Genomic DNA, 21,121 nt, shown 5'->3' with positions numbered 1-21,121 from the left:
TAGCTCGTACAGTTTAGGCGTAGAATTGTAAATGGGAGTGAAGTAGCGAAAGTGATAACTTGATAATATTAGTTACTTTCCGATGGCAGCGTGCGCACGTGTAAGGCAGGGAAACTAGCAGGGTGATGACACAGATTTGGCGTAACTGTTGCAGTGGGCGCGGATTGGTGGCGGCCGATGAAAAGGCAGGAAGCAGGAGTGTCGGCCCCTGGTTGTGGCTGCTGCTGCTGCTGCCTGTCTGGCCAGTGCGACGCTGGACTGCACGGTGCACGCGCGCCGACCACCATGAGCCGCGCTCAGGTCAGACCCGCTGCACTCTTATTTTATTCAAACAACAGTTTTTAGGTTTCTTTCAAAGAAGCATTTTGGATGTTAGTTATTGTTGCTGAATAGCCTTTAGAGCCATAACCGGAATCGGGCATTTGAACTCACGTTCAATTCACGAACGTTTCCAGTTATATAAATGAGTGATGATAGAGATATTGTGTCACAGAAAACGTTGTCCAACTGTAGACGGGCACGAATGCCAAAAACAGGTTATGGCTCTGAAATAAATGTATTTGTATCTGGTTTACATTTTGCAGTATATTTACCTCATTTAAAGGAGAGTTTTTAGATTTTTCAGACGGAAAGTTTTTAATTTTTTCCGAAAGTACGATTCAGTTTTTTAAATTAAGAGTGTCTGTTTTTCTAAACAGGAGCTATAATTTTTTCGACGAAGACTTTTAATTTTCTCGAATAAGAGTTTCTGTTTCCTCCAGAAAGATTTTTAATTTTCTCGAAGAAGTGTATTAACTTTTTCGAAAAAAAGTTTCAATTTTCCCGAAGAATAGTTTCAACTTTTCCGAAGAATAGTTTCAATTTTTCGACGAGTGGTTTCAGTTTTTTCGAAGAACAGTTTCAATGTTTCCGAAGAAGGTTTTTTCATCTTTCTAAACTAGAATTTTCATTTCTGTGAAGAAGAGTTTTAATTTTTTCGAAGAAAATTTTTAGTGTCGCGGAGGAGGTTTATTAGTTTGTCGAAGATGGCTCATTAGTTACTCGAAGAAGGTTCATTATTTCCTGGAAACGGAGTCATTAGTTTCCCTCAGAGGAGTTTCTCTCCTTATCGAGAAAGTGTTTTATATATTTCCAAGAACGGGTTGTATATGTACGCTAAAGGGCGAAGACCCTTGGCCCACTCTGTCGCACGGCAAAAGCTATTTGTGGCCGGGAGGCCAACGTGGTCTATGTGAAAGAAGGGGACGAGTCGTTAGCGTAGCTGGTGCTACAGCTGAGAACGCGGGCGCGATTTCTGGTTGCCTCTTCCGATCTTTATGCGGCTGATGGGTCTGGAACAGGGACTACTGAACCTCACGAGGCCAAATGAGAAGCCTCTGGATTCAAATGGCCGAAGTGGCGCCAGATTAAGAAAAATTGCACCGCGCTGCCAGCCACAACATTTTCTTGTCAGCTACTGACTCATTTGAATATCTGTGGTGCTGAAATTCGCGTCCTGCCATTCAGATTTGGGTTGTTAGTGGAGCCCCTAAAGTGCCACAGGTGAACGCCGCAATGATTTCTTTGAAAAGCCCTCCAGTTACTTCCCGCAATTCACTCTTGGCTAAGACATTTTTCTGTTTCCAGTGACCTCAATGTCGAAAATCTATAAAGTCTTAATCTTCTTTCTCTCCTTTCCTCCTTACACATTTCACGTAATGACAATGACGATAAAATAAGAGATATTCATTCTCCAGGCACTCAGTCTGAAAATGCAATATACGGTCGCAGGTTCGAATCCTGCCTCGGGCATGGATGTGTGTGTTGTCCTTGGGTTAGTTAGGTTTAAGTAGTTCTAAGTTCTAGGGGACTTATGACCTCAGCAGTTGAGTCCCATAGTGCTCAGAGCCATTTGAACCATTTTTGAAAATGCAATAAATAGACAGATAGAGCTTAGCATCCCACAAATATCGGATTTCAACACCACAGATATTCAAACGAGTCAGTAGATGACACGAAAATTTTATGGCTGGCAGCGTGATGCAAGTTTTCTTAATCTGGCACCACTTCGGCCATTTGAATCCAGAGGCTTCTCATTTGGCCTCGCGAGGTTCAATAGTCCCTGTTCCAGACCCATCCGCCACATAAAGGCTGTTGTTGCTGTTGTTCTAGCATTCAAAACGATGGTTTTATGCAGATTTCCACGCGAGCGAGTCTGCCCCATGAAGACTCTTCTTCACTGTACAACTTCTACAAGATACGCTGCATTCTAGCCTTAGAATTTCTCTACAGCTGTTACCCCTGCATCTCGAAGCATACTAACCAAATCACTGTGAAGTGCGTGGCAGAGGGTATCTCCCATTCTACCAAATATATTTCGTTTGTTTGTCAGTTGGGAATGCCTATGTAGCTAGTCTAATCTTGCCTGCCCGGTTACTATGGGAGCATTATGCACGGGGTTCTAGTATTTTTGTAGATTACTAAATATTAGTTCTTGAAACAATGTAAGCAGGCTTTCCCGAGATAGTTGACGTCTATCTTCAGGGAAATACGTGATAGTTCGATTACTTTTTGAGTAATAGAACCCAATGCGTTCTATTGGACGGCCAGTGTTCATCAAAGAACAAAGTAACTTCAAGAACATCTCAGGGTAGTGTGACGGGACTGCTCCTATTCTCCGCGTGCATAAACGGCCTGTCAGGTACTATGTGCGAGGAAGGGTCGTCACTGTGTGAACGTAGGGAGATCCACGATGACTTTGACAGAATTTATATTTACGATATTGCAGTACCTGTGTTATTTCGAATTACGATGCAATGTTCCTTTTATAAGAATACCACCACTTGCAAAGTAGGTTAGAAATCAGATTAATAATGTTGCTCTCGTAGCATATGTTCGCTTTATCGGGCAACAACGAAGTTATTGACTGTGGATGGTATCGTCAGAATGGAAATAATGAAGTCACTGTAAAAAAGTCATTAATTTTGGCACTTACCTTGAATGGATTCCCACGTAGATTTCGTCGAAGTTGTTATAGCTCATTTTGTTGATTCTAGGGTGATTCCATTTTGACTGCTAGAAGGTCCAGATCTGTATTTTAGCAATATTTGAAGACCTAACAAATGCGTTTTTCAGGAAATCCTTAATGGTCAAACAATCCCAGATCAGAACAATGGTATGGTAGAAATAATTTTTGAGTTGGTGTTCACGAGCCACATTTTTATTTAACTTATTGTAAATTCACATATACTTCTTCTTAATTGTCACATCATCAAGAAAACAGTTTTGTATCAATCTCCATATTTTTAATTTCCACTTTAACCAAACACAAGACTTGACTGTTCTTTTACAAAGCGAAATAACAACTTAACTTCTGCAGAGTGAAAACAAAGACTGCCCTGTGCGCATTCGCACCAAACCGGTTGTAAGTGAGTCAGAGATTATGACAGTCTCATAGAAATGAATACACACAAGAACCATATCATTGTAATATATCGATACATCGGAGTACCTATACATTAATAAAACCAAATGTGAATATTGTCACAAGAATATGTCTGTTACTTCGCAGAAAAGTAGTACGATATTACTGGAATCGAGAACTGGGGTTGGAGTGCCGTAATGGTCACGTAAATAAAGAACCATTACACTTTGGATATGCATGCATGTTCAAAGGAACAGGCACTGCGGTGACTACAGCCCTATGAAATACATGAAATATATTCACAACTGCGAACATGGACAACCATCAGCTGCATGATAGAATGGCGACGATGAAAATTTGTGCCGGACCGGGACTCGAACCCGGATTTCTCTCGTATCGCGAGCGATCGCCTTACCATTTGGCTATCCGAACACGACTCACAGTCACACCCAAACTTCCATATGTCGTCAGTCAAGTGTCTACGACCTGTTCTCGTACATCCAGTATGTATATTCCCGTACAGATGAGACATTTTACTTGAAAGTTGCTTGCCCGTACCGGAGGATAAATATGATATTGCAGTGCCTGTGTTATTCCGAATTACAATGAATTTCATTTCTGGGAAAGTGTGTCACACCTATAAAATAGACCAAGTACAGAAAGCTCGTGGTTGACTATTCTTGAGTACTGCTCAAGTGTTTGGGATCCGCATAGGGTCGGATTAAAATAAGAGATCGCATCAATTCAGAGCCGTGCTGATAGACTTATTATTGATGAGCTCGAAAGGATGTTTACAGAATTAAGATTTGCGACACGCTGCAAAACGGTTGCACTGTTTCCAACGACGGTCTCGCGTAACGGAAAAGTGCGAGAGATTAGGGTCCGCACAGATTCATAGAGGCATAGAGACAGTCAATTTCTGCCTCCCTCCACTTGCGAGTGGAGCAGGAAGGGGAGTGACTATCAGTGGTTCAAAATTCCCTTCCGCGATGGCTGTAAAGTGGCTCACAACATACGTACGTAAATATAGGCGTAGAATTATTCCGGAATGCCTCAGGGTGTGACCTACCCTTTCTTTTAGTGGAAGTGCGCCGTAAAATTCTTTCGTCCCCTACGTGATTCAGTAACTCTACACTAGATATCCAAGCTACCCATCTAATCTTCATCATTCTTTGTGACACCACATTTCAAAAGTTCTCTTCTTGACAGTACTAAAAGTGGACATGTAAATTTTGTACGGCACTGTTGGCTAACATATTCCACGGAGTAATTTCAGACGCCTATCGGAAACGGTGTTCTTCTACGGTACGTACAGACCGCTTTCCTTGTAGATATGTGGAAGTTGCGTTGTATGTGTATTTGTGGTGTGTAGGTGAGTGCACTGACTGCGTATATGGTATAGTGTTATGTTTGTGTTGTATGATGATGATGATGATGATGATGATGATGATGATGAGAGAAGGGAGAGGGTGACACGAGGTGCCGCCACATACCCTACCCTTTTCGAAGAGCACCAAGGGTGCCGTCGAATGTGACTTCAGCATCCTACGGACGGATCAGCATCGACTGTGTCACATGTTCTCAGTCCATGAGAAGTCTGGAATTCAGTCCTGGACATGGCGCAAAGTCTGCCACATTACCACCACTCTTCTCCACTTCCCGGCCAAACATTAGCAATGAAAGTTTTCCACCGCCAGGATTCGAACCGGTGTACCTTCGATTCGAGTGCCAACGCACTGGCGTGCGTGGCTTCCGAGGCGGCTTGGACTGTACTATTTATTGTCCACATTTCGCTCCCACACGAAGGTATACTTCACAAAAATATTTCCGAAAACGCCCTCCTAACACTCAAATTTATATTCGATGTTACCATGCTACTAATTTTCTTACTAATGCCAACCTGCAGCACTTCAGTTACTTTGCCTTTCCAGTAGCAAAACACGTCTAGTACTTTTAATGTTTAGTTTCCTAATATATTTCTCTAAGCTTCATTTCAGTTAACCAAAGTACACTCCAGTGTCATTAATTTACAGTTTTGATGATCAACATACAATCATTTTTCACTAAATAACACCTCGCACCCTGTTACCTCTTTGTTCTCACCGAACGTTATAGGTAATGATAGAAATGGACTCGATTCCTCGAGGAGCGGAACTCAAATCCCAATTTGAGTTTTCCGTAATTTCCCTTGTACTGCTGACAAACGCCAGGATGGTTCCTTCAGTGTAACCTCACATTGTGTTTTCCTGTCCGATTGTACAGAAACGAGATTGTAGTTATAAGAGTCGAAGAACTGAAGGAGAGGTAGTCATCAAGAAGCCAGTGAAACAGGGCTGTAGTCTCTCTGCCATGTTATGAGCAAGTAATAAAGAAAACGAAGGAGAAATTCCGAAAGGCGATTAAGGATAAGGGAAGAAATAGAAAAACTGTAAGGAATGGCAGAGGACGATATCATTCTGACGGAGACAGCAAAGAACTCGGGAGATCTATTGAACGGAACGGATTATTTCGTGAAAAATGTGTCGCGTCTGCCACAAATCGCACGGTGCTTTCGTGTACTTGGATGCTGCAGAGGGCTCTTTTGCAACACTCGATAGCAGGAAGGTTATCGAACACTGATGTGGCATCCTTTGCTGTAGGGTCGTAGCCTTCATACTATAAGCTCAGGTTCGCAGATTCCAGTCACGCCTCGTTTTCAGTTTATTGCTCAGCATAGCAGTTCTACCTCTGCCTCTATTTGAAAGTAGGAGCAATTTTTGTATTTAGTTCCTCCTAACACTGTCTCTGGACACTAAAGGCGGAACGTCGAGAACTTAGCGAACTGTCTGGTAGTGGTAAATCAGGTTGAACCCGAAACCCACCGTCAAAATTTTGCTTGTTTATTTTGTGAGTAGGCTATTTTGGCGTAAAGGATCCGTGGTTTCTGGTGGCACGTTAGAGAGTAATCGGCCGAATAGTTAGAATCGCTGCGTTCGTTACATAATGACACGGATTCGATTCCCGCTACGCCCTCGGATTTTTCTGAGGCCTCTCAGGCCTCGTGAGGCCAAATGGGGAACTGTCTGGAGACAAGCAGCGGCATCATCACGGTTCGTCTATTGGCATTGGCGACATGCTGATCACAGGTTCCACGAGTTCCTCGTACTGCCTTGCAGGCTGCAGGCACCCAGTTGGAACAGGCTTAAAGCGTAATCCATTAGTATTGTTTACGTTTACGCGTTTAATTTTTTCTTACCCACATTTATCTTTGTTTCTATGTTGCTGTGAAAATGTCTGCACAACGGTGCAAATTTCTACTGTATGGGCTGCGGGGTTTGTTCGAAAACAATCTTGCTCCATTTACTCACGGTACATGCTGTAGGAAGCAGTAATGCACACTGTACTCTTCACTCTCGAACCTGCTGTCAATACTGCTCGGTACTGTCTCAGGTTTATTTTTTCAGTAGTGTTATTTGTACGTTAACAGCGATACACAACATTACGGACAGGTTTACTAATAAGAGTGTTTCACTGTTCATATTAAGTCATTTAAGGGAAGTCACGGAACACCTAAATCTGGATGGTCGGACGAGGAACTAAATTGCCGTCCTCCAGAATACGAATCCAGTTGGACACCATTGCGGGAGCTCACTCTGCTATTGGAAAGCAGTCGGTGAAGTGGCGCCCGATAATACCCTACGTGATGCGTCTGTGGTTGAAGGCCACCAACCTGGAAGTAGTTAGAATTTAGTGGTGGAGGAGAAGAGAAGTAGGAATACACCAAACAGGAGATAGGTTGAGTTACTACTTTTTCTTTGGTGGAGAGGGAGAAGGGCGTCTGAAATAGGAGGGAGCCATGCCATGGCATTCGACAGTTAAGCTTGGAAGAATGCAATGCATGGCAAAGGGCCAGAGTAAACGCTTAAAGGAAAAATACGTCTCTAACATTAGAATAATAACGTGAGTGTACCCTTACTTCTTTATTAGGATGAGCAAAAGAAGAAAAGCGGTTGGACAGAGGAGAGAAGGCATTTGGCCAAAAATAATGTACCTGTTTCGGGCTGCAAGAAAAGGCTTCCGGGAATGTCTTATAGTTACTTGGCGTGACTTCTGATGACTCTAAACGAGAGAAGAAAGTAGATTGAGTAATGGTATATGTTTTATACATGACATGCTGGAATTCTTGTACAAGAAATGAGAATCTGCATATATATCATGCAGACTGAAATTAGCAAATAGCAAGAAATTCGCCTGTACATGTAATCTTTTCTTCCGTATCGAGCATTCTAACTGAACACACTACCCGCTGCATTAGCTGCACAGTGCTCCTATAAGGTCTTACAGATATTAAGGTGTTTCAAAATTACACCGATAAACTTGTGGTTCAAATATGGTTCAAGTGGCTCTAAGCACTATGGGACTTAATATCTGAGGTCATCAGTCGCCTAGACTTAGAACTACTTAAACCTAACTAACGTAAAGACACCACACACATCCATGGCCGAGGCAGGGTTCGAACCTGCGACCGTAGCAGCAGCGCGATTCCGGACTGAAGCGCCTAGAACCGCTAGGCCACAGCGGCTGGCGATAAACTTGTGTTGAGGAAAAAAAATGAGGATAGGAACCCATGTCCGAAAACGTCATCCAACGACGCTACAGAGCATCGAAGTCATAGGGACCGTGCCTGTGCTTGTGTGTGTATTCATATCGAGGGTGATTCCGTGACGTGACGAAGTTGCAAATTTTCAGGGATGATGGAGAAGGATAAATGTATCAGTTTGAGGTCAAGGATCTTGGTCCAGAAACGAAAGAGTCGACATTTATAACCGAAAAACGTCAGTGGAATCATTTAAAATCTGAACCGCAAATGTTGCGGAAATGGAAAGTTGGATTTCACAGAATGGATTGGTAATCAGGGGCTCGTATTGTTAGCCAATCAACAGACTGTAATAATACCTAGGAAGAGTACTTTTTTTTGCAAAAACACACTATTGAGGTTAACAGACTAAAGGTAGTGTAAATTAGAATGTCAATGATGTTTTTTTCAGGATTTTAGTGCGAGTCGGTTACGAGATATCATCTTTTCAAAAGTCCTACACCGACACTTGTACGACACCTGTGGTAGCACACGTTAAAGTACAACACAAGTGCAAACACTACTTATGTGGATTCTAACCAGTAGCGAGACAATTGGCCATCACAGGTTGTACTCGAATCGACCACCGGCAGCGGCATTTCCCCCTTCCAGTCTGGTATGGAACGACTGGTGCACACGTGCTAGTATTTGAGCGATGTTCGAGCAGGTTGCAGTAACACGTCGTTGCACATCATCGGGTGTAGTTGGCACGTCCTTGTAGACGCCATCTTTGAGATTTCTCCACAGAAAAAAGTCTACATGCGTCAAATTCGGGGAACGAGTCGTCCAAGTTACAGGTCCTCTGCGTCCAACTCAACGATTTGGAGACGGTTCGTGAAGACACGCTGTAGTACTTCTTGCACTATGTACTGGACAGCTGTCATCCTGATCCCAGAGTGCAGAGGAACGTCTTCCAGCATGCGTGGAAGATGGACAGTTAGGAGGTTGCAATACTTCTGCGTGTGCAGTGTTCCGTCTGTGAATTACGGGCCTGTGAGCTGATGGTTCACTATCCAACACCACACGTTTACACTCCATGGACGCTGACGTTCCACCTGACGAAGCCAACGGGGATAGTCAATAGACCAATAGTGTATGTTTCGGCGGTTTACCTGGCCGTGATTGGTAAATGTGGCTTCATCTCTGAACAATATACATGATACATCTGGAGCATCTTGTCTTATTGCCGAAGTACAGAAGTTAATACGATTTACATAATCGTTTCCATGTAGCTCTTGATGGACAGAGATGTGATACGGATGGGGTCTATGTCGATGGGGAATACATGGGACGCTTGTCTGGCTCGTGCTATTTCCTCGTGCGATTGTGCGGGGGCTAACATGCAGCTCTACTGCAACTGTAGCAAGAACATTAGTTTCCACCTCTTCTGTCGTTACTTGTTTCCTTCTTTTACCTTGTCTGGGTGTTACACTACCACTTCCACGTAAATGGTTGAAGAGACTTATAAATAACTGGCGAAGTGGTTGACGTCTATTAGGATATCTTGCCGCATACACCGCACAAGAACTATTTGCATTCTTGCTACTCTCTCCATACCCCATGAGCATGTCGGCTTCTTCTGCATTGGTAAATCCCACCGTCTACTCGCTACCCACTGCTCAGACTGTCACACACTAACTGACCAACAAGTCGCAAAGCTCTCAAGGAACACAGAAGCACACTGTAAGCAAATATGTATAACAACATCGTACCTACCAACTAGGCAAGTTGGACGGCCGCTGTGGCCGAGCGGTTCTAGGCACTTCAGTCCGGAACCGCGCTGCTGCTACGGTCGTAGGTTCGAATCCTGCCTCGTGTGATGTCCTTAGGTTAGTTAGGTTTAAGTAGTTCTAAGTCTAGGGGACTGATGACCGATGTTAAGTTCCATAGTGCTTAGAGCTATTTGAACCATTTTGAACTAGGCAGGTTGAATGGCACAGAAAAGTGTCTGTGTGGAAACTTTTCAAAATACGATGTCTCGCAAACAACTCGCACTAGAATCCTGCAACAAATACCACAAACATTCTAATTTAATCTACTTTTAGTTTGGTAGTGTCAACAGGCATTGTTCTATTTTAAAAAAATGCATGTTTGCACAAAAATACATTTTCTGAGTGTTATTACAATCTGTTTATTGTCTAACAATACAAGCCCCTGACTATCAATCTATTCTTTGAAAATCGCACGTAAATAGCGCTTTCCATTTAGGCAATATTTGCCTTTCAAGTTTTAGGTGATTCATCCTGTAAATGTATCGGTACTGTTGTTGCTAATATTGTAGGGTAGACAACTTTCAGAGGTGTTAGTATGGACCAAAACAAGAAAAAAAATGTTCAGTGAACATGGGTTCTAAAATGCATACCTTAAGAGCTATGAGCAATTGTTTAATAGAGGAGCTGTGTTTCACAGTAGCGAGAATGAAAAAGTGCTCGTAGCTCAGGTATGCATTTTAGAGCCCAGGTTTATTGGGCATTCTTTTCCTTGTTTTGTTCCATACTACCACCTCTGGAAGTTATCTACCCTGCAATCTTAACAACAGTGCCGGTTCATGTATTCCATTATCAGAGGTGTCAGAACGATTTTCGCTAATGATTTTCAACTCGTTTGTTTCCCTTAACTGAAATTGATACATTTATCCTTCTGCATCATACCTGAAAGTCTGCAACAATATCACGGAATCAGTGTGTTTACAATACTGGCGCCGGCGCCTATAACTTCGACGCTCTGTAGCGTCGTTGGATGAAGTTTCCAAACACGAGTTCCTATCCTCAATTTGTTCCTCAAGACATCTTATACATCCCCTCGTAGCTTCTCGGTGTAGTCTTGAAACACCGTGTACAAACTCTCCAAGACTTTACAGGAGCAGTAGGCTGTCCTCAGTCCGAAGACAAGTTTTAACGCCGTGATGCTGCACTAGGCATTGTAGGGAAGCAGCCTACTCACGCTGTATAAAATTCACATCAGTCTTTCCATTGTGTGCCAGCCTAAGTCTGACGTCATAAATGTTGCGCAATACTTTAAAAATCAAGTAAATAACCTGAAACGTTTCTAGCATGTCAGGAGTAATACTAAATCAGTATGTGTTGAATATCAGTTCGATAACTTTAACCATTTTAGAAATTTGGATGTTTTTCTGTAAAAATCATTGGCGCAACAGAAAAGAGCTAGAGACTTAAAAATTTATATTTAGATTCCCTTTTGATAATAATTTGGTAGAAACAGTCTTCTGGATCTCACAAATTAAGATTTTAGTTGAAATTCATGATTTTCTGGTTTTTGTCTTAAAAATTAAGGAGGCAAGATAGATTAAGTAGGCGAATAAATAAGGCTACGATGTTTAAATTTAAGTAGAAGGGAGATCCGCTATAATCATAAAGATGTGAGAAGTTTCAATTGAATAACTATAAAACTATAACGATAGCGTATCTCCAAAGGGCAAGTTCAGAGCTCGTCTACTGCGTGTAGTGTAATTAAATTAATTCTCTCGCCCAAAATAATTGACTTAGCCACGTCAGACTTTTATTATGATTACTTACCTGTGTGCTGAATGCACATTTAAATTGAGAGCTTCATCGGCCATCAGCAAAGGAAGCGATGATTTGTTCAATAACTTAAAGTAGCCCAGCGGCTAGTCGGGAGAGCCGATTTGATCAGGCGTTCCCTTAGCCGTCCGCACCGCGGCTTTATATATAAGAACGCTGCGCGAGAAAGTAAGGCCCCAGTTCTCTCCAGATGCTGATTAGCGTACCACCTGTGTCAGGAGTCGCGTCGCGTCGCGTCGCGTCGGTATCATTGCTATAAACAGCCTCGGATGCCGTATTAAGTTACTCGGGATACGCGTAACCATGAAATCATTTTCGAGTGAAGTGTTAATTCTGGGATGACTTTAATGACATATCTTCAGTTTGCGTATGTCGTATTTTCACGTGCCGTCGCGGGACAGACATTCTACAATTATCTAGCGTGGCGTTTGATGAACATTATCATCAAATTATGGCGAGCATTCACTTAAACATTTAATTTGGACAGTTATAGTTGCATCAGCGCATTAGACTCTGGACTGCTCTGTTAGTTGGATTGTGTGGATTTTTTTTTGATCTGTGACTTTCAGAATATAGCGAACGATTTTACAGGATCGTTTTTGATTATGAGTCCCAGACAATCTCCTAATTCCTCAGAGCTATAAGCTGTAGCTATAAGTGTATTTCTCAGATGAATTGGGCACTAGGAATTCTACACTGTTGGCCACCGTAAATGCAACACCCTGAAGGAAGCATCCGAATCAAGTGAAATTTACACCATGGGTTTGCAGCGATGAGATATGCAACTGATTAGAATTTCAGCGCAGACGCACATCACGCGCGCCTGTGGCGCCACCTCATAGTGCCATTTAAGGCTTGGCGATTTCGACGAGTGTACGTTCGGCACATGTGTTTACCTTGTAGTTGTTTCACAAGACGATCAGTTATGCCTCGTAGACAACAGCGAACATCGTTTGATCAAGTATCCGAGTTTGATAGAGGAAGGATAGTGGCTTACCGAGATTGTGGATTATCATACAGAGAAATCGCTAGTCGTGTTGGACGAAACCAAACAACTGTAGTGCGGATATGTGACCGTTGGATGCAGGAGGGTACGACGGACCGACGTCGTCGATCGCATTCACCTCGGTGCACCACTGCACGTGCTGATAGGCAAATTGTGCGCATGGCAGTGACGGATCGCTCAGTGACATACCCAACCTTAGCACAGCACATTGCATCTGTAACGCATCATCCAGTGTCTGCGCGTACCATTCGACGCCGTTTACAGCAGAGTGGTCTGTCCGCAAGACGTCCATTGCTTCGTCACTGACGCAGAATCACAGACGTCTCCGTCGCCAATGGTGTGATGACAGACGGATGTGGACGACAGAATGGAATGACATTGTCTTTACTGACGAGGCACGCTTCTGTCTGTAGCACCACGGTGGTCGGATTCGAGTGTGGAGACACCGTGGAGAGAGGATGCTGGACAGCTGCATTATGCACCGCCACACTGGTCTTGCACCTGGTATTATGGTATGGGGCGGTATTGGATATTACTCTCGCACACCTCTAGTACGCATTGCCGGTACTTTAAATAGCCGGCGCTACATATCCGAGGTGCAGGAGCCAGTTGTCCTTCCTTACCTTCAGGGCTCGGCCACAGCCATATTTCAACAGGATAATGCGCGACCACACGTGGCACGCATTGTCCAAAGGTTCTTCGTCAATAACCAGATTGAATTGCTTCCCTGGCCGGCTCGCTCTGCGGACCTTTCGCCGATAGAAAACATGTGGTCCATGGTTGCTCAACGAGTGACCCAGATTACATCCCCAGCTGCCACACCAGATGATCTTTGCCAACATGTGGAAGCTGCTTGGGCTGCTGTACCCCAGGAACACATCCAACGTCTCTTTGACTCAATGCCGAGACGTGTGGCAGCGGTGATCTCCAACGATGGCGGCTACTCTGGCTACTGATTCTGGCAGGAACCACGTGTCACAGACGTCTGTAAACGTAATCATTTGATACTTGGTCAACATGTTATCTACAAAATAAATTTTGTTGTGCTACCTCTTGTCTTTCTTGGTGTTGCATTTACGGTGGCCAGCAGTGTAATTACAGGCTTCACGTTTTGCTAATCACTTTCTGGTTGCCAAAATTGTAGTTAGAGAGCCAGTGTTGAGAACGGCAAAAGACAGCATAAATAATAGGAACATTTTAAATAACAAATAATTCCACCCGCCGCCCCACATATGGTTAATCAGCCGGGAAATGCATCTTTTCTGCAGTGTTTCTACATTCAAACAAATAACAGCAATTAAATTCCACCAGCCGCCCCACAATTGGTGAATCGGCCGGGAAATGCATTTTTTCAACAATACAAACACAAAATATTATTAACAACACATCACTCCACCCGCCGCGCCACAACTGGTGCATCAGCTGGGAAATGCATTCTTTACTACATTACAATTCTACATTTATATAATAAACAATCATACCACCAGCCGCCCCACAATTGGTGAATCGGCCGGGAAAGAAACTGATTAAAGGTGAAAGTGATTTTTAAATATTCGGATTAGGGAGTGAAATGCGACACGCAACTGAGTAACAGAACAGTGATAGTGTTACGTGTGCACGTGGATGACGCAATTGGATTAACAACGCATCTGAATTGACGGAGCTGGCACTGAGTCTAGCGGCGCTGCCGGCATTGCGAGAAGCCAGTTTCGCCTCACCGCAGTCGTCCGCCGGAGCAACCGGAGCCGCGCCTGCAGTTGCAGGCCACGCAAATCCACAACAGCCGTCGGAGTGCCGTCTGCAGTTCAACGCGCTGCGTTGCATCAGTAATCCTCGTACGCCGCGCCGGCAACGCCATACGTCGTGCAGAAGGAACTAAGTTAAGTGAAAAGCAGTTAAAAATTTTACTAACCTGCACTAAAAGGCTTTTGGCGATGGAACCGCCAAAAGAAACTGACGTTAAACATAAATCAGAACCTATGTCTGTTGAGGGAACTGTAAATCCAGACAACCGTTCAAGTGTAGATATGCATGAAAATAGTAATGTTAAAGTGAAATATGAAGTATTGTCTCCTGACAGTAGTGTGAGAAGGGGCAATGATTCAGTAATAGAGACCCCTGTAGTAAAGCAGAAATCAGAAATTGTTGATGTATTGGATGATAGTTTGTCTGATGAATTAAAAACGAAACAGTCATCAGAGGTGGTAGAGTTTAAGAAGGAGAAGTTAGATATGACTAATCAATCAGAAGTTTCATTTAGTTTTGATGATTCTGGTGTTGGAGCTAGTTTTTCGTCACCTGAGTGTGGTAAAAAGCCAGCTAGTGAGCAACCCAAAGATACTGGGGCTATTGATTTAAATGTTATATTACAAGCAATAGCTGCCAGTAATGCTAGAATGACAGCTGAATTAAAGTTTGAAATAACTGAGGTGAAAAGCAGTAATGCAAAAATGTCAGCCAGTAATGCTAGAATGACAGCTGAGTTAAAATCTGATATAATTGAGGTAAATAACAGAATTGTGGCCAGCCAAACCAATTTTAATAAACGGTTTGAAGCAATGGACAATACATTAGAATCCAATAAAGCTGAATTAGAAACTTCCTCCAAGGCTAGTTGCAATAAGCTGAAAGAGGATCTGAACAGTTTGAATTATAAAATTGATTACAACCATGAGGATATTAAGAAAAAGGTTGCTCAACAATTTTCTGAAATGTATAAAACAGTAAAATCCGAAGTTGCTGAGGTTCGCAAAGACTTCCAAATGGAAGATGCGAAGCTGGAGCACAAGTTAACAGAAAAGATCGAGGCGGAATCTGAACTGTGCTCAGATAGGTTTAAAGATGTTAATATAAAAGTAAACATATGTCAAGCAGAAGTAGATGCAATCAAAACTGATACTATTCATATTGTGCAAAGAGTAGATAATGTTGAAATGAGAGTAGAAAATATTAGTACTAACATTGCTAACATTGAGAGTAAAGTAGCTTCAGTAACTTCTGGTAATGGTAGTATGCAACAAGTTGTAGCTGCAAACGCCGCTTTTATCGGGTGTCGGCAGTTCTTGCGGTTCGATCCAGATAAAATTATTCACCCGCTAGATTTCTGGAACGATTTTGAAGATGTGATTCCACCAACTTTGTCTGAACGAGAGAAAATCTCATTTATTAGAAGCCATTTAGCAGGTGACGCCATGTGTTGGTCAGCTGATGTTATGTTGAAATGTAAAACATTAGCGGAATTTAAAACAGCTTTCATTAATGAGTATTGGTCTAGCAATAAGCAAAATGAAGTGTTGAGAGAATTTTGAAGTGGAAAACGCTTCAATGCAGGCAAGGAATCTATTAAAGAGTTTGCTAGGTCATGGATCTCACGTTTGTCACATTTGGCCGAAAAGCTAAAACCTGAAATGGTAATACTAGGTCTTGAAGCCAAACTGCCATGGTATTGGCAAACTAGAATTATATCTGCCCCTAGAGACAATCTGGATCGTTTCGTTGAATATTTGGAACGTGTAGAGCGTGTTGCTGCCAATGAGGAGCAAGCACGTAATAACAGAAATGCTAATAACACTAGTAGTAATTTTAAGAACGAGCAGAATGGCAATGTAAACATCAGAACAGTAGGTGTTCGCCATCTTAAGAGAGGTAGGAATTGGAGAAATAATTATCAGAACCAACAATGGCATCCAAATGATAATAATTTTGTTCCGAACAAAATTGTGCAGGTAAACAACAGTGCAGAAAGCAATGCTGTGCCAGTTAACTATAATGAAAATAAAGGAAACAGTAGTAGGCTGGGGCAGGAAAACTAGTTCCCGTCTATGAAGACACTGGCGCTCACCAGGCGGTTACTTTTCCTAAGCCAGTAATTACAGTAATTGGTAAGACAGATCAGAATAGTCAGACTGAACATGTGGATGAGGGGTCGGTAGCATCTAAGGATACAGCAGAAATATTAGATCACTCACAGTATTTGATAGATACCGTGTTAGAGACGCTTTCTAAGTGGGAAGAGGAAGAGAAGGCGCAGCAGTGTAACGATAGGGAAGAGCTACAAAATATTGAACTGTCAGGTGAAGAAGCAGAAGAAATTCATGCTTACATTTACGATGAGGATGATGTGCTCTTATCTAAAGTGCCTGTGCAGGATGTTGATACTGTACTAATAGATTTAGGACAGGAGGTAAGTGAGAATGAAGAGGGTAGCCTGTTGGGGGTCGATGAACCCAGTAGCTGTGACCAGTTGTCACTTGAGAAGGAACCTGACGATAATAGTGAAAGTGGTTTACCTGTAACTAGTATTATGCCCGGTATGGAGGCGCAGAATCGCTCAGACTACAGTAATTTGGGTCATGTTCAGCAAACTAAGTGTAATGAAGTCGTGCGGTGTTTCGATTTGAAATTAATAGACCGACTGGAAAAGGCAGCTGAAAATGTAATTCAGGAAACCCCTACACACTTTGACCTAAATGTAATGAAGACAGATGTCGATCACTTTAGTTGGAGACAAATCCAAAAGGAACTATTGAATGAGTTTGAGGAACCACCTGTACAACCTAGAATAAGCCACCCTATAATAATAGTGAATATGTTGGGTATCAATGTATGTTGTCTCTTAGACAGTGGAAGTGAGGTGAGTGCTATATCTCAGTCCTTCTTTGATGCATTACCTGGTAAAGACAAGCTTACAGTAATGAGAGTATCAGGACTAAGAATAATTGGTGCTACTGGCAAGGTGTCAAAAACGGTAAAACAAGAAGCTTTACTGCCCTTTGACATTAATGATAATTTAATTGATCATCCATGCTTAACTATAATAAATCTTATTGAGGTTTTAATTGGCATAGATTTCTTGTCGAAATATCAGAGTGTTGTTGACTTTGAAAGAAGCCAGTTAAAAATTGTCTTGCCGATAACCGGAGTAATTACGGTACCTTTTAGTGATAAACATATAGTAACTAATGATGAAACTTGGGAACTGCCTATACGAGTTCTGAAAAATAGGAGCTATTGGGACGAAGGTGTTAATCTTAGTAAAAGTAAGCAAAACACAGAAGAAGCAATTATTTTGGACAATATAGAAGGTAAATTGAAGGAAATCGATAAAATTTCAGCTAATCAAAAGGAAGAACTGAGACAGGTTCTAAAGAGGCATCATATGGTATTTTCAAATCGACCTGGCGTGGTCAGGGGTTATGAATGAACTCTGTAGGGAGGAGGTTGTTCTGCAACCTCTACACAGTATGGCAGCTGTGCAGACCCAGCTGTGTGAGATCTTCTTTCCTTTTCAGGTCTCATTCATTCTTCATCTTTCCTATCCACAAAAATTTCGACCTCTTCTTTCCAACACATTAAATTTTCCGTTATGGTTATCAAGCCAATAATAAACTAATGAATGCTGTAGGGAGGAGGTTGTTCTATAACCTCTACACAGTGTGGCAGCTGTGCAGTCCCAGCTGTGTGAGATCTTCTTTCATCTTTCCTATCCACAAAAATTTCGACCCCTTCTTTCCAATACGAAAATTTTCTGAAACCAATGAATTCTATAGGTAGGACGTTGTTCTGTAACCTCTACACTGAGTGACAGCTGTGCAGTCCCAACTGTATGAGGTCTTCTTTCCTTTTCAGGTCTCACTCATTCTTCATTTTTCCCATCTACAAAAATTTCGACCCCTTCTTTCCAATACGAAAATTTTCTGAAACCAATGAATTCTGTAGGGAGGAGGTTGTTCTGTAACCTCTACACAGTGTGGCAGCTGTGCAGTCCCACCTGTGTGAGATCTTCTTTCCTTTTCAGGTCTCACTAACTCTTCATCTTTCCTACCCACCCAAAATTTCGACCTCTTCTTTCCAACACATTAAATTTTCCGTTATAACTATCAAGCCAGCATTAAGCTAATGAATTATGTAGGGAGGAGGTTGTTCTGTAATCTCTACACAGTGTGGCAGCTATGCAGTCCCAGCTGTGTGAGATCTTCTTTCCATTTCAGGTCTCACTCACTCTTCATCTTTACTATCCACCAAAATTTCGGCTCGTTCTTTGCAATACAAGAATTTTCCGTCATGGCTATCAAGCCATGAGTTCTGTAACCATGCTATCCACCGATTAGTGAAGAAAATACCTAATGTGACAAACCTTACAGTGACATAAACAATAGAGAAGTATGATGTAATTAAGATACAAATGTATTTGAGTAACAAGTATGTATAGAACCCTGGTAATATTATAAGTACAAAGTGTTGTTTTATTGGAAATGGTCCACCAACAGTAATTTAAAAAGATATACAAATTCGTGTACAGGCAGGATCTGAAGTGGCAGTGAAACCTAGTGTATGCATTAGAGCTAACTAATAAATAGTGGGAGAGAGTGCTTAGTGTTATGAAAATATGCAGATAAGTTGTAAAAATGAACTCACCTTGTGTAGCAAGGAATGGCAATGTAATAGAATTGAGTAGTGTTCGTGGTTGAGACGTGAAGGACACGTCTTTGAAATATTTACAAGGTTGGAGCTGGCCGTTATTTGGTGTAGTGTGTGACAGGACACACCTACATCTATTGAGGTTATGAGTTGGAGGCGTGAATGCGACCATAGGTACCCTTATGTTAGATGAGACAGAGCAGCTCATGGTGTCCTATAGGTTTAAGGAATTTAGCATTACGCTCGTCCATAATTACTTGATGCACTTTGGTGGTAGATCGAGAGAGACTACCTGTGGTTTCAGCGTCCGATCGAGTGGAAATGGATTGCCACGTGAGCAAACTGATCAACTGCAATACACTATAGGTATGAAATAAATGTGCTATCCTATGCTTTAAATTTTAATGGAGTGAGTATTACTTAAGTTCATACACTAGCAAAGTAAGTAAGTACATAATGGCAGACGTGAAAAATTATTTATAGTTCAGCATAAATACACTTCGATGAAGTAAGTACATAATTGCAGATGTTGAACTGAAACAGCAGCAGAGGACCAATAAGTGGACTTATTAGTCAACTAAACGTAGTGTGTTTTGAACACTCAGAACTGTACTATTACCACAAGTTACTCACATGAACAAAGAAGCTGACAAGACAACTACTAATCGAATAAACTCATACTATCTCTAAGAATAAGGTAATCGGAGATGAGTCAGCTAAGTAAATAAAATACAAATGTATCAGGAATGTACCGAGCATTGGTTCAGTGTTCCGGCCCAGAAATGATAAATTGAGATGAAATAGGATTTATGATTGTATGCCTTGAGCACAAATTTTCTCTAGTACGTGACTAACGGCGTTTTGAGCCATTTGTTTATCGATTTTGACAGTTAAGTAACCGCGAGAGTAAAATTGAAAAGGTTCTGTTAACTTTGTTCCAGCAAAATATTGAAAGATAAAATGTGTATATCCCCATTTCATTGTGACCCACCCTTAGATATTAAGTGAACAGAGTCTGAGGCACTCTTTTTGTTTGTTCTACAGGACAAACCAGATAATGGCAGCCTGGTAGCTGCGTGAAAGCATGGAGTGACTTGGACACAACTCACAGTGACCCCTCCCCTTTCCCCATGTAAATTAGAGTGAACGTGAAGGACGCACACCATAGCAACTTCCCCTCCTCTACCCTTGTGAATGGAAGTGTAGAACGCCAACCAAAGCGGCTACAACCACGTGTGTAAAAATTAAATTGTCATGATTGTAAAATTTTCTTTCAGGTTTAGAAAAGACTGCTAAGATATAATCATCTGTTTATGTATCATGAACAACTGTTATTTCCTTTGAATTTGTGTATGTAAAAATGTATTTAATGTATTTAAGATTTTCATAATTTTACATAATTTTATGTGTTTTTCTGTCTAAGGCAATATGTCTGCCAAAGTGTTTCATTGATTTTGCTTAAATTTTGAGGGATAATGTTGCTTAAGAGGCAGTGAACATGACAGCAATTTAAATAATTGAAGTAGGTAATCAGTTTTCTTTTAATATTTCTATATGTTTACATTTAAATTTTAATTTTCATAGGGAGTTAAGCTGTACTCTTGCTTCCCTTTTTGTAATTAAATTTTTTTTTTTTTGTTCATCACCATTTTAAAAAAAAATTTAAGTAGAGGGTGATGCAGGGAAGCAGCCTACTCACACTGTATAAAATTCACATCAGTCTTTCCATTGTGTGCCAGCCTAGGTCTGACGTCATAAATGTTGCGCAATACTTTAAAAATCAAGTAAATAACCTGAAACATTTCGAGCATGTCAGGAGTAATACTAAATCAATATGCGTTGAATATCAGTTCGATATCTTTAACCATTTTAGAAATTTGGACATTTTTCTGTAAAAATCATTGGCGCAACAGAAAAGAGCTAGAGACTTAAAAATTTATATTTAGATTCCCTTTTCATAATAATTTGGTAGAAACAGTCTTCTGGATCTCACAAATTAAGATTTTAGTTGAAATTCATGATTTTCTGGTTTTTGTCTTAAAAATTAAGGAGGCAAGATAGATTAAGTAGGCGAATAAATAAGGCTACGATGTTTAAATTTAAGTATAAGGGAGATCCGCTATAATCATAAAGAT

The 21,121-nt window shown here is 41.6% G+C and overlaps 1 protein-coding gene across 2 annotated transcripts in view; it reads left to right on the top strand.

Moving 5' to 3' along the window:
* The first annotated feature begins 257 nt into the window (after nucleotides 1-257).
* The window catches only part of LOC126469895 (uncharacterized), a 485,688-nt gene continuing 464,824 nt past the window's right edge, over nucleotides 258-21,121 (top strand). For both annotated transcript variants that reach the window (XM_050097238.1, XM_050097237.1), the window contains exon 1: nucleotides 258-300. In XM_050097238.1, coding sequence (XP_049953195.1) covers nucleotides 286-300 — 15 coding nt within the window. In that variant the 5' untranslated portion in view covers nucleotides 258-285. The remainder of the gene's footprint in view (nucleotides 301-21,121) is intronic.

Source organism: Schistocerca serialis, chromosome 3, assembly GCF_023864345.2.
Source record: "Schistocerca serialis cubense isolate TAMUIC-IGC-003099 chromosome 3, iqSchSeri2.2, whole genome shotgun sequence".
NCBI classification, from domain to species: Eukaryota; Metazoa; Arthropoda; class Insecta; order Orthoptera; family Acrididae; genus Schistocerca; species Schistocerca serialis.
The sequence above is the reverse complement of the archived record's forward strand: the minus strand, read 5'-3'. Positions and strand labels throughout refer to the sequence as shown.